The 15,179-nt window shown below is 41.3% G+C and overlaps 1 protein-coding gene across 2 annotated transcripts in view; it reads right to left on the minus strand.

The window, feature by feature from the left end:
• Positions 1-15,179, minus strand: part of LOC124266078 (LIM/homeobox protein Lhx1-like) — a 58,406-nt gene that overhangs the window by 19,432 nt on the left and 23,795 nt on the right. For both annotated transcript variants that reach the window (XM_046700896.1, XM_046700897.1), the window contains exon 4: positions 5,951-6,119. In XM_046700896.1, coding sequence (XP_046556852.1) covers positions 5,951-6,119 — 169 coding nt within the window. The remainder of the gene's footprint in view (positions 1-5,950; positions 6,120-15,179) is intronic.

Here is a 15,179-nt window from a genome sequence, read left to right on the forward strand (position 1 = left end):
TTATGCTCTAAATGTGAACATGTGTATAGGCATGGCAACGCGTATAGAAACTGACAACATTTCCCTAAAATCAACGAGGTGATTTCGACAGCATTTTAAAGCTTAACGTTGCAGGGTGTTTCGTTAACTGCCCACCCGCCAGTCAGGGGAAAAAACGCAAACAACATTGCCGTCATCAGCGCTCGTAAATCATCACCATCTTCAGCCCGTATCTTAATGCCATGATGTAAATTTAATTCCTTTTCTCCTTGGCAAATACCCGCGTAAGTGGCAGTGTGTATAGAACTGGGGTCTACTGTAGACGATGTTCCAGGTGTCAAGCTCTGCTCATGCAAGCCCCAAGTCGACGCCATTGCTCACCTGACAAATAGTTGACTATAGTCAAGCGTCGTTCCGGAACGCTGTGATTAGTATTTTATAGCATACCTCCCCGGCCGAATGTGACGTCATACCGAGAAGGTTGCCGTTCAAGTCGTTGATGGTGGCGAGGCTTGTTACCAGTCACATCGCTGCATTGTTACCACTCCATTAAACAGGAAATGGTGAGAGCGTTCTCAAGTCTTATAGAAATTAAAAGATATTTTTATCAACTCCGACTTGTACAGCTTCAAAGAGCCCTATACCGCCGGGTACAGAGCTTCGACATAAGGCCATTCATAAGTTGTGGATAGGAAAACAGTCCGACCTATGAGTCGTGGTTATAAAAACACTATCTTACAACATCGACAAACATATCGGTTCAAAGCGACAATCGTATTGCTTTTGCTCCGAACAATAGCTGGGGTATAGGAATTTGGGAAGGAGCCTGGCAATACATTTCTTTACGATCAAACGAAACAGGTAGACGGGGATGTGGTTCAGAAGCTGCCTGAGGACAGAGCGTCGGGTGGATGAACGAGCTACGGCTCCAGCTCGCTGGATTGTTAAACAGTCACTCGGTTATGTTAAATCACAAGGGGAACACATATCAATCTTTACCACGGTGGAAAAAATCCGTACTTATGCACAGATGATCTTTGATCTGGCAAAATGGGAATCTACAAGGATAGAATATCTACTGTATTAACAAACACATCAACAGAAGCGCTGTGCTGTTATGTTAGGGCCACTTGACTGAGTCGGTTGATAGTGATGTTATCATGGAGGCCGCTTGTGTACATATTGCAAGTGTTTTGATAGAAATCTAGCGTAGTATATCATACATATGAACACGCGAATGTATGTTTGTATGTTATCTGTATATGTACTATTACAATATATCTGAGAAATATTTGAGAAACTGGTATATTTCAGTGTCTGTATATATGAATTTGATAAAAGTCATGTAGCATCTGAAATGATTCTTTGAGAACAAATTAGGCCAGGTTTTCGTCTTAAAAATTAAAATAATGGATGTACAATCAAATAGATATGTTATTATAAATAATGTTGTTATTTTCATTATTGTTATTAATGCAGTTGACACGTAACAGTATGATTCCGTGTTACAGTATGATCCCGTATGATCCCGTGTTACAGTATGATCCCGTGTATGATCCCAGTGATCCCGTGTTACAGTATGATCCCGTGTTACGTATGATCCCGTGTTACAGTATGATCCCGTGTTACAGTATGATCCCGTGTTACAGTGTTGACAGTATGATCCCGTGTTACAGTATGATCCCGTATGATCCCGTGTTACAGTATGATCCCGTGTTACAGTATGATCCCTCCCGTGTTACAGTATGATCCCGTGTTACAGGTATGGGAACATGCTCTTGTATCACTGTGTTTTGTGTTGAAGTCGCAGCGGTACCGTAATGTAGCCAAGGTTATTTGTTAACACCCGCTCACCACCTGATGATGACGTTATTTACTAAATCTTGTTTACAATTCATATTTAAAACGCCGAGATCACAGAACACCTGGGTTTGGATACAATTGAAAATAATTACGTTGGAGGGAGATCGATAACTGATCATTAAGCCCAGAGGAATGGAAGCAGGTCTTGTCACAATCAGCTGGAGCCGGCTTGTCAATATTGCCTTGCTGCTTTTGTTGTGTGGTGACGATTTTTTCGGTTTTGAAATTTTACCGTGAAGAAAGTTGGCGAGAATAACAACAGCTCCCTGCATGGCGCTGGCGAAATGCGCCGAAGAATATGTGCTTGATAAAATGGTGGGTTGAATCGTCCATTGCATGCTGGGCGACAACTAGACCACATTGAGATGTTTTCAAAAGACGAACGCCCGCTCTTGCCACTAGCACGCACCTGTATGTGGGGTACAAACCAAATGTCTTCTCTCTCTCCCCCTCCCTTGGGAGGGTCAGAACGCCTAGGCCCCCCTCCCGCACACTAACCTTTGTTCCGCCCCAAAGGTGGTATGGAAGTCTTAGCGCCTTGGCGCAATCTAAGCAAGAACCAAACTACCCTACAATGCCGCCATTGTAAAACCCTTACAAAGCAGGGATGGTTGTGTAGGCCGTATATTGAAGACGCTGAACGCTCTTACTGTGGACAATAAGGAAAACACTGAAATCAGCTTACAAACTAAACACAAAATTGTATCATATATACTAGACTAAGCATCGGATCCTAAATCCAACGCCTATCCTTTGTCCCTACGCGGCGGAATCCCCTCAGAAATTCGCGGTTAGTCTTGAGACCCCTGTCCCTTTAATATCGTCAATGTGCTGAGGGGCGACCCCAAGACCGCCCTCTCAGCCTGATGCTTGTTCGTATTGATAGAGATTTGTAAGGACGATGTACCCTCTCGCATTGTCATCCCTGAACGATAATTGCCGATAACAGAAAGCAATGAACCCGGTATGCTCAAAACCTGTCTATTCTCCTGCAGTAACTCATCAGTCTATGGAAATGTATCGAAATTATATCGATGTCGGTTTGCTTATAAGATATTAATTTTTATATTTTTTAACGCTGTCAGAAACCCTGTGCACCCAACATGAGTTGTCAGACTAGCATTGTCTACGGAGTGATGTGTCTCCGCTTATACAACTTTACAGATTTTCAGTTTCATTTAGGAAAGACTTATATATTCTTTCAAAAGCACATTTTTTCCATTTCCAGTTAACGTATATATTCCGTGTTGAAACCTCTTTGTTCTTTTGTATATATTAAATACGTTCATGTGTGAACTGTGCCTCAATCGCCGGGCTGGTTAATCTGGATTACGTCAAAATCCATACTTTACCATGAATTTTGTATTTATTTCGAAATGGTATATTTTTTGTAAGTTTCTCTAAAAGAATAAAAATTGAAGAAACGTTTGAAAAAAACATAACTTCCGTAAAAAAAACAAATAAAATGATAACATAAGAATTATCATACCACAGTCGGGCGGACCGACTACAGTCAGTGACCGAATCTCTCTACAGCAATGCGTTGTTTTTACACAACACGTATTAATAATTCACATTTCCGCTAGGCGTTAGGAAAACTTCTGTTTTTTTACAAATCGCTTACGGCATCACCACAAACAGAAAACAATCTGGAAAGGTTATCATGAATTTTTAATCAAACGTATTTATTGCTTGCAAAGGCATATTTGATTTGTAAAAGTGACATTAGCATATAATGTCATAATATGTCAGACAAAATCATAATCTTCGACACTAACCATAGTCCTGACCAGGAGAAAACTACTTCAAAACAGTAAGTTACTCTATATCACTTGTACGAGAACAAGCATCGGCCTTGAATGTATTTAGTTGCAATTTGAGCTCTACTCAAATGAATTGTGTTGTCCTATATGTTTTACCTAGAAATTAAAAGTGTAAATGTTTCATAAAAAGGGGGAAAAAGAAAAATTGGAATATAAGACGGCAGTCGTTATTTGTTTCAGTTTGAAGGATGTACTTTTCCTGCACAGCACACGTGTCTCTAAATCTAGAATATGAATTAATTGTTGCTATCGTAACCACTCGACCTATAGTCGTAAGTACACTATTGTTACCTGAATAATTAATTATACGTTTGGAAATAAAATGTTTGTGTACATCTGTTACAGAGCATGTGATTGCGACTAGATCCAGTGTTTTTCTAATAAATATTTCTTTAGCGAATAATAATTCGTTACTAAGCAACGGTGTTACTTATTAATCAGAGCTAACATTAACTGTCATACATGACAGATCAGCTGATATTGCTTATTAATTATTGTTATTTTTGCGTGTATCATCTGCCCCGGTCTTGCATTGATAAATGTGGTTTTGTTGCGCTCTTTTGCGCGAAAAATAAGTGTGTATGGCTCTGTCATTCTGATGTATTTTAGGAGAATGCTAAGATATAAGTTACTACGAAAAGTCAAAACTTTCTCTAAAGAATCATAAATTTGTCATTTGCCCCATCGAACAGATGCAGCCAAGCTTGATTAATATTTTGGAAAAATATTTAAAAATCAAAAGACAGATATATGCAAATTTTCAATCAAAACAATTCTGAAGTAACTCCTTTTATCCGGCAGTAAAACCAAGTCGGCTGAAAGACGCACGTGACCAATCACACGTCAAAAAAAGGAAAAGATAGGGTACAAACTTTGCATTTGCAATAAACTTGGCTTAAAAGTTTTCATTAGAAGTTAATGAAATTATAATGGGTGTTATTTTGAATAGTTTCTTTGAAGCCACTTCCGCTCAATTGGGGGTGCATCGTTCGTGGAGCCCACCCCGGAGAAAACCTGTGATAAGTGCAGTTTAATTCCCTCCTCTCAACATATTCCCTGATAATAAATTTTAAACAGTCACAAAATATGAATAATACCGTCATAAACATTGCTTGTTACATAGCCGACTGCTTCGGTTACACATCCCGCCGACATGTTTGCTGATTCTCCCGAGATACTCTCGAGCCGCTTACTAGTAGGGACATTACGTAAACATTTCAATAATTTCGTTGAAATTAGAACAATGTAAAATCCCAAACCATCCCCCATACAGCTTGTAGACAACCAGGTGCAGCAATTGAACATAAACTTGTGTATTTCCAATCCGTGGTAAATAAGACCATACCTATATAATGTAATTATGATGTAATTTTGAACGTTACACCTTGATACTTGGTATCGTCAAAACAACAGTTTCTCTTAACGAAATATCGTATGTAAGACATTTCAGGAAAAGGTCATTAAAATCAACACGTTTTTAACGAAAATATATTTCGTTCCGTGTTTTAAAAGTTGTAATCGTTTGGGTTTTTTGTCAGAAGTGTATCAGTAATCACATATCCCAAATTCGAGATCCATGGAATTTATTTAAAACGCATCAACAATGCTCACAAATTTGCAATAGTACTGTTAGTCTGAAACTCCTTTCAAATCCATGTGAATGTCTATGTGAATTTAACTCAAGAGAATTAAAATAAATGTGAACAATAGTCATATATTCCTCATATATATTTTTATTGCCAATGCAGAGTTAATCCATTTTTTGTAGGTAACAACAGCTTTCACAATATGCAATTTTTCAATATCGCAAATATCAGTGTTTTCAACAGGTTCCCCTGTGTCAGCGATATTTCCATAGTTCTCGGCAACATTTCACAATATACAACATATGGACAAATTCATAAATACACAGAAGTAATATGTACAGCACGTTAAGTTGGACACAGATATGCACTGAGACATTATGCTAAAACATAAACTGGGCACCATCCTGATAATTTCTTCCGACGTAAACATTTCACAGAATGTCAGGTAAAAATGCAATGTGAAAAAACAACTGCGTCCCAGTCGGGTAGTCCATGCAGCAGTCACGCATCACATCACATAGGTTTCATCCGGGTACCCACCGTACCCCCCAAATCCCCCCTGATTCCAAACCATTTCGGAATGGTTGGAATATTCGTTATAGTCATTATGACTGTATTCCATGGGGTCGAAGTCGGGCTGGACGTACTCGGGGTGGTCGAGGTACATGTAATTATCCATAGGGTCCGCTGGGTGCCTACCTGACATGTAGCCGAATCCCGGGGCCCCCAGCATATCCGGGCTGTCTGCCATGTCCTCGCCGGGACGTAGACGCATCCGCCGTGGGTTACGGAAGAAATGCCGCCTTGCACCCAGGGCGCTCAACTGTTTCATGCGCCGTTCCTTTGACCGACGGTTCTGGAACCAAACCTGAAAAAAACCACAACAAATTAGTCTCTTTGTCTATGTATATTACTTCTAACAGAGACACCTACATGTGATCTTTAGTTCAAAATATATATACATATATATATAAACGTATATGTAAATGCATTAGTATCTTACCGAGAAATTATAGTTTTCATAAAAGAACACATATATTAATTTGAGATTTATGTATATATAAATACATATTCAGATTTTTATAAAGGAATATTGCAAATCTCTCAATGAATATTATTAATGCCTCCGAAAATACAAATGAAAATGTTATGATTACTATGCAAGGTTAAAGTATTGATATATTTTTTTACGATGAAAATTACTCAATGATAATTTTCCATCATGTAAACGCATTCAAGGAACGCGTAAGTAAAATTCTGCATGACTGAATAATATAACGTTTAGATCGTTAACGCAATATCCCTAAACAAATACATTTAATTTGATTGGTGGGTTAAATCAGCCTCGGAAAGTGCTACACATGAAGTCAGAAAATCCATACTTGTTCGAAATGCTAAAAATCATATTTTGTTAATGTCATAATATTTTGTATGTGGATGACAGAGAAACAAATGTACAACACACATGGAGGAAATCCACACAAATTAAAACCATGCGTGATGTCCATTTCGTCGAACCGTACATAATCCATAATACTTGGCGACTCTAACCATGTCGGTTTCATGTATCAACAAGATGTATTTACACAAGGAAGATATGATTTAACGAATTACTAAAACAAATACAATTGATTTTTGATGTTGATCTAAGGAACCTATGGAGAGAGACGGGGCAGGGGTAAAATCGACAGAGGCGTGCTGGGTCCCGCTAGAAATGCGACCCGCGTCTAGGTAGAAGAAGAGTCGGTCAAACAAATGAAACAAAATTAAAGAAAAACAGCATGATCCCTGAGAAAATAAGCCCCTGTAGTGGCGTTATCCAGGTACTCAGGACTGTCCACTCGACGTCACAGTCTTTGGAAACGTTGTTGTAATTGGTGTGTAACTAGCAGAGCACCGCATAACTCTCGTGACAAAGCAACAGCCAGGTGCTGTAGTCGACTGAAATTGACTCCCCGGATTGGGTAATACCAAACCTCATGTTAATTTTATCTGGGAAGAACTGCGGAGGAGCCCTCTTAGGCAAAGAGTTAATTATTAAACGCAATCGCCTTCTTGACATGAATTTACCCGTGTAGCAACAGGTGTTTTAATGGCGTCAAACAGATGGGATGGGACTCGGCATATAGCTGATTCATTGTTCCTTATGTCAAATGTTCAAATCATTTTACGAAAACTCGGTACCGGTGTCATAAATCCGTGCAGGTACGTCAGTTCTTGAACATGTACTTAGAAGACTAATTATCTCCTTTTGTTGTCTCAAACGTTAAGGATTTTACATATTTAATGTCAAAACTATTTCGGTTTAGCGTTTTCTCAAACCCAAAGTGTCAAACCTTTAAGCCTCAGAAACAGCCTTAACTGCACTCTTCTAACGTTTAATTTTTAATAATTAAAAACTCTGCCAAATACATTTCGTCGACATTCCGCATGTACACATAGTAGACCTTTCAAAGCGAATTTTTTAATTACTGATCACTAGATTACGCTGATCCGTGAGTGTAGTATATTGGCGAGAGCTGGATCACTTGCCCAGTCTCACGCTTGGGGAGACACACGGAGCATGAATGATCGTTTGTGAATAATATAATATAAAGACCTATTCCAAAGCTATTTGATCTAAATGTCCATAAAAGTCTTGACAATGCATCTATAAAACTTCTCACATCAATTGACCATAATCGTGTCGGCATCCCCGGCCCGTTTGTTCGAATATCAACTTGGTAACAATGGAAGCTGATATTCTCACATCTTTTTTCCACTATTATTATCTTTCGACCCCCCGTTCCTTTCTCGCTCTACCCTCTCGTCCCCTCCTCGACACACCGTGTCCCCCTCCACATCTACTTGTCCACACCCCTTTCCCTCTCACCCGATCTTGACCATACTTCTGCACCTCAACAATTGTCCGTCCACCCCAAGACACTGAACAGAAAAGAATCATTGACAAAGAACCCGGCAGTGTTCTTATCGCTGACCGTCAATGCTACTACCAAATCAGAAGAACACCCCTGACCCAAGTAGTTCAGATTGTACGGGTTTCATAGTCTCTGTCCTCCAAGCGTATGTGTTATAACACGAGGATATAGATCCGAGGATATATGTCCCGATTCCAAGATAACTGAAAATTTCGGGGTAATTTTCCCATCTCTCATTCCACCCTTGGGACAAGAACACGTCAGCCTGCTGGTTCGCCAAATTGCCTCTCTGGAACTGTGCAAGATGAACCGACTCCTAATTACACGTAAAGGGCAGGCGCAGACTTCACGGTTTGGTTAAGGAATGTTCTCCCAATGTAATTACAGTCCGACCAAGTAGAAGCATCGCAGTTACCCAATATGTTGCAGCAGAGTCAGGTTGTCTGGTGTCTCCCCGACTGTAGGTGTCCCCAGCCAACACGACCACGAAACTGAGACAGGACTCACAGGCTTATCACGGGGAAGAGACCAGAGGAGACAGTTTAACGGTGATTGTAATATCCAAAGTCTATCATTACACCGTTACCCGGTGTCATCTAGGCCGGCCCTTTCACACACAACCACTGCCAATTACAGGTCCTTTCAACAGTTAAACTGCTGAATTGCCCGCTACAAAACAGTTGACTTCCCGTTCAGACCATCCTCAATCAGGACCTTACCGAAGTCCACAATTAGAGATGACTACAGAATGGACCAATGATGAAGCAAAACATATCTGATCTAGACCCAGTACCCGGGATCTGTCGAGTCTGCTCACGAAGCATCAGTGATTCCAAATCTTTTGTAATACCTCTGAATTGAATGTTTATGGGAGAGGAAATTAGTTTCCCTATGTTTACGAACCCTGTATGCCATAACCGGGTATTACCGTGCCATGTTGGCATAGATGCCCACCTGACCGTGTAATGAAGGAAGGTTTAAATATCAAATAAAAGTGATTCTTAGACAAAAGCCTTTCTAAGGATGAGAGGAAGGGGTTTATCGGAGCAGCTATTGGTGTCTATTTGTATAAAGACAGTTATCCAGCAATTCCCGATCAATTATTGAGTTCCCCTCCCACGACAGGCTACCAACTGGATCTTTAAAGTGTCATGCAACGCCGTCACGTGCGGAATGGGCTCCTGACGAGGACATCAATTCACAATACAAATTTGCCTTTTCTTTGCAGTCATCTCGAGTTACCAACATGCAACACTGACCAGCACTTTCCTAGGGGCCATGTTGGCTCCGTTTCATAGCCGAGACCTGTTTCCACAACGCTAATCCCAAGAATAACATATTTACACTCTCTCCGCCTATTGTCGCAGTTTCTCAGATAGAATTTCCTTGCGATTCTCTCTGCGAGAGAGAGCAGCTGAATTGGCTTAGGCCTTGAACCAAACACGCGATTGTCGTGCCACTACCATTGTTGCTCGCTCAGCTTTCTACAGTTGAAGAAAAAGGGGGAAAGGGTCTCCCTACACCACGGAACGTTCCCTAGGGCGTCTCTACAAGAACAAACCTCCGCTAGTGCTTGTGTGAGTTGAGGTTATAGAATGGCTCCACCGCGGAATTATTTCTGCCTGGCAATGCCTTGGGGGTATTTGTTCAGCGAGCTACCCACTACGAACCCCTTTTGCTGGCCCTTGTCTTAAATCAGGCCTACAGTAGGCGACAGTTGCAGCGCTTGGCAAAATATTAAACAGCTAATCAGTAAAATTAGCGCTCACCCCCCGTACAGCATCCCACTGCGTGTCCCCCCTCCCGGGATAGGCTTAAACTAGCAGTAGGGTAGCAGCATCCAACGATAAACGTTGGTTTAAGAATCCTAAATCGTATTGAAGGCCTTTTAACACCATGAGCTGGTCATGAACGATTGCTTTGATCTACACAGTCCCGGAGTGCTAATGTCCCGCTAGCAAATAACACCCTCTGCATTTAATAGGGGATACGTTTTAGTTGTTTTAAACAAATATCGGGACAACAGCATGATTATATCGAATATCAATACACTGTGAAATGGGGTTTAACACTGATATCAATACAGATTTAACACAGAGGTTGGAGCATGAACTATAGGGCAACACTAGGACATTGATATATACCACCTATTGGTTGGTTGATAACAGAGCCGATATGACAATATACTGTTTAACACGGGAATGGTATAACTGTCATATGACTAACGCATTTCTAATAAATTTTTAAACGAAATATTCGGAGTATATCTAAATATGATAATGATTAAGCTCGTCGCTGATGATAATTCGTGACAAGAATTCAGTGTTAACAGTAATAACGCTGTTTGGCAGGGTTAGAAACAACAATTGCATATTTTCAAGAAATGAATCCAAGCTACAGAATTAACACATAGGATGTGCCAATAACTTTCACTTTGTTGTCACTGGCGTGGAGTTTTTCTGTTTTCGACACTTAAGAAGATTGTGCACAAAAGGTATTTATACCCTTGTGAAATTCATTAAAATCCAATTATATATGGCGGAGTTGATCATATTAAACAAGGTGGATTAGAACCGCGGCGCGATCCACCCCTGTGAGTGACGGTAGATACACTCCCCACGGTAGGTGGCGATGGGGCCGCTGTGAGGGAGGCCTGTCTGCTGCTACAGCAGGAGGGGGTCTTTGAATGTACCCCCGTGATGAAGAGAACCATCTCGCTTCCTCTTTGTACATCAAAGCTTCAAATTGAAAACGACACATAACAAAGATAGCCCGTTACCACCGTCAATGTTCTCGGCTTGGAGTAGCCGAACTCAAGATCCAGTTGTTTAATTTGGGATGTGAAGGTACATTATTTGCGGAGATCGTGTGTGGCACTCTGGCTCGGTTTTCGGGGTCGTTTTACCCCAGTGTTCGCATCCCTCAGCCCCTGTCGGGATCCACAATGGCCCCTGGGGAGACACTGGGGGGAGGGATGGGGTTTCTCAATGTGCCAAAAGACCCAAGCTCAGTGGGCAAGATTTTCTGTGCATGGTTTGGCAATAGATGTGGGTTGGATCTTTCTGTTATATTCTTTACAGAATTGTAACTTGTTACACTCTATATGACAGTATCCAACATGCCCTCTTTAATTTTATTTCTGCCTGCGTACCATTCTCAAAATTTATAAAAGATTCAACTTCTATTCGAGATATCATATTCGTTACCTGACACGTTTAATGCTTTAATGTTTGACTGAACGTACACAGCCGATGTGTAAAACAGCAATAAAATTATCATATATAGTAAATGCACATTTTATGAAAATAACTCCACACTGTTTAATTCTCAGTTTCCATCTCAAACAGAATTAACAAAATTTATTATTAATCTAAATTTGAAAGACCCCGTTTCCACACGTACTCCTTGTTCGTTAAAACATTCCAGTTGGCTGTAAACATCTCGACGTGATGCCAAGGAGTGCCTCTACCGACGAAACATCTCCACCCCTGTATTTATGTTATGGTTTCGTATCCCAAAAGGTGAAACCTTATTCGCATCTTGCAGCCGTGGCTAGGAGAAGTATTGCATGCGTGAAGGGCTAGCAACGCTCGGCGTAGGATTACAAAACAAAGACAAGTGGGAGACCCATGATTCTAGGCCCTTCTCTTTGAGGGGGGCTGAGATCAAAGATGGAAGGAATATATCTGGCGATAACACCGTGTGAGCGGTGACAGAGCATGAGGAGGGGGAGCAGGAGGGAGCGTTCGAGTTGAAAAGGTGAGGAAATCCCGAGAACAAGGGGCAAAGTAGTTCCAGCGGAAGAATGAAAGTATCTGAAGATGTGTGACGCTTCAAAGAGAAAGCTGACCCTGTTTCACATGGCAAAGTGTTCACATGGGATTTGTACACATGTCTCTGCAGCAATATTGGGAAATAGTCAAGCCTCTTGACGTTGTTCCGCCGTGACCTACTTCGACTAAATGGGTCAATGTTGACGTTTTTTGTTCCGCTGGTAAGCTGATGTTTAATGTTATGGCTAGCTAAATCAAGATATCAAATTACTCAAAACGAAAGCGTTCTTTAAAGTATGGAGCTCAGTTGATTTTTTTTACCCCTTTTATTTATTTTTACACGGTCGGAGAACGCTTACGTCACGGGCCAGACATTGCAGTTATCATACACGGAATATTCAAGTGGCGATCTTAGGGGAAATGCAAAAATTTCCCTTCCCCCTCCCGTCTTAGATCTTGAGGATTAACTAACTGCCTTGACGGATCACGGTCCCGCTCACAAACACCAGCTTAAGACACATTCATATTCAGTACGACAGACGCTCGCCGGCGTCGAGCAAGCGGACTCAGATGCTGGGAATTAAGTGTCCTAAATGCTTCAGTTACTGCTGAAATGAGAACTAGAGACCCTGGGGACCAAACCGCGCGGTCTCAGCTTCCACGCGAGTGGGACCAGTAGCGTTAGAAAACCATTTATTAACGATCTCGCGGCTCTGGCCGAACCGTCGGCAAACGTTGTGGCAATGTTATGCCTGGAAACCAAATCAGCCGGCCATTACGCTTCAAACTTGCCAATTCTGTTACCTACGTGTTTGTAGTTTGTTGACGAACGGCAATTCTATTATAGAGGTTCTGTCGTCGCCTTTCAAAGGGGAATGGCTGTAATTGATAGACAAATGCGCACGCGTATGGCGATTTACTCCTCTACGCCGGAAAACCCTCCGCCTAAGTAGTTCTGTGTTGGTAATTTTACCACACAAGAGAAATCAACTGCTTTTTAATTGCGAATTGCCTTAAAGAGACTGACACACTGTTCTACTCAGAAAACATAGGCAGTCCGTTCGATTGTGCATTAGGTAACACTCGTCCGGTCCAGCCAATCAATACTCCATCACCACTTCAAACAACGTTCTGATTGGAAATATGCAAATGAGCCTCTGCTCTTTAAGAAGTGTTAAAACGAAAATAGAAAAGGAAAGAGCTTTAAGGTTTTAAGACACCTTGGCGGCATCTCAATTTAAAACAGTCTTTGGACATTACTAAACTTCACCTATTCGAAACCAGGATAATTGCTGTTAGAAAATCAGAGAAAAAGATACTAATGCGGACGTTTTTAGGGTCTCGACCGCTTCAAATCCAATTCTCGTGTTTGAGTTATAAATAAAATTGACATCAAGTACAACGTCATTTATACTGGAAATAATGTGGTGAACAATTCGCTAACATCTGACAACCACTCGTTAAGGTCATCCGTTGATAAAGTAGAGAGACATGGTATTATTTCAAAATATATGAATAATTTTCACATTTGGCCACGCTGCAAGATGGTCATCAGAAACCTTAGCAATGAAAATATCATGATTAATACGGAAAACAATGGTAACTGACATGATGGCAAGTCACAACCGGATCTGGAAACCGAATAAGACACGGTCTTGTAAACAGGCCGTTAGTGGATGGGAGAGAGCAAGAAATGGCGGGAAAGGTCAAAGATGTCGTCTGTTCGGCACGCTCAAGTCTCATGTTGCATAGCCGATGATGGATCCTGTATCTAGCCTTTGTCCGGGAGGCAGCCACGGGAATCGTGTTCTAACACATTTTCCAAAAAATATTTTTGTTCAATGACCCCTCAAGAGAATTTAAGGCGACATCGAACTGAGGCAATTTGAAAAACAAAGATGGCGGCCGCCTACAAGCAGATATGCTCCGATGGACTTTCTGTCTTTCATCATGCGATATGACGATTGGAGAACAGTGACTGTGATGGAATAACAGAAGAACCAGGAAATATTATTCAGGAAAATATTTCAAAGTCAGTGAAATTTACATGATGATGCATTCTTCTCATTCCTATGACACCAAGTTCAACTGAAGCCGAAAAAATGTATATTTTTCTAATTGCATTTATATTGCATTAATTATAGTTTCCTCCGCTCAGGCTGATCTTGCCACTTTAATGAAATCTCTTGAATAGGTTCAGTTCCATCAATATTTTACCTTATCCCGTGCCAGCCCTTCAAACTCTCGACTCAAAAGAGAAAACATTGATTTATTTGAAGGCCAAAAGGTCAACAACGTCAATTCTTGTTTCTCTACAGAAGAAAAAACACGACTATTTGAAAGAAACCCCTCTAGCGGTGACCAGCGCGATCAGAGAGAAGACACTAAAATGCGATTTCCCTCCCAAGGGCATGTGGGGATCGAACCCGTACGAGACCGACAGTCTCACGTCAACTCGGCTCGAACGCCGCAGGGAAGAATCTAATCGAATCTCTACAATTCTCTGGAAAGGGGGGATAACTCAACTGTTCGTGATTCGCTGTTTAAAACGAGTCATTATTTTCGAATCTGTGTCAACGCTGAAGTATTGGGCTGGAAATGCGCTTCCGACTGAAGCAAAGCAGCCAGGAACTCGACTATTTCTTTAATATTTGTATCGAAACTGGTCAGTAATAAAACGTGATATTTCCCAACGACGTCTAAGATAACCAAAGTTCTTATTTCTTGAGGGCAAAACATTAGGAAATATTTTTTTTTCAAAATAGCAATTTCGACATAGAACGTCAGCTACTTTTCCATGACAGACTGTCCGGTCCAAGGGGTGTCATTCGTTTCAGAGTTGCCATGGCGACAATAGTATGACCGTTGTCTCGAGGGGAATAATTCGATTTTTCGCTGGGTGGTTCCAACAGTCAGATTCGTCCGTCCCGCTTACAAGGCAACAGACAGACATTGTCCTTTCATTAGCAAACACACAGCGCTCTCTCAATGACAATCTCGGCTAACAATACAGTCATGAAGTGGAGGATCCCCATGTGACGTGCGCCAGTAGGACAGGGTCGGAGAAGTCCATAGTCCCGGTCATTGTTGAGTAACTGTTACCAGACCGACCCCTCCACACTGGAGACTCACACTGTTAGACAACCACCTGGAACTCGAAGCCAGATTGCAGCCCCAACCAAACACTGTGACCTTACATATAGCTTGTGACAGATCAAGGTGCCGTTGTACAAAACA

This window comes from Haliotis rubra, unplaced genomic scaffold, assembly GCF_003918875.1.
Source record: "Haliotis rubra isolate DU_JTF1 unplaced genomic scaffold, ASM391887v1 Scf123, whole genome shotgun sequence".
Lineage (NCBI taxonomy): Eukaryota > Metazoa > Mollusca > Gastropoda > Lepetellida > Haliotidae > Haliotis > Haliotis rubra.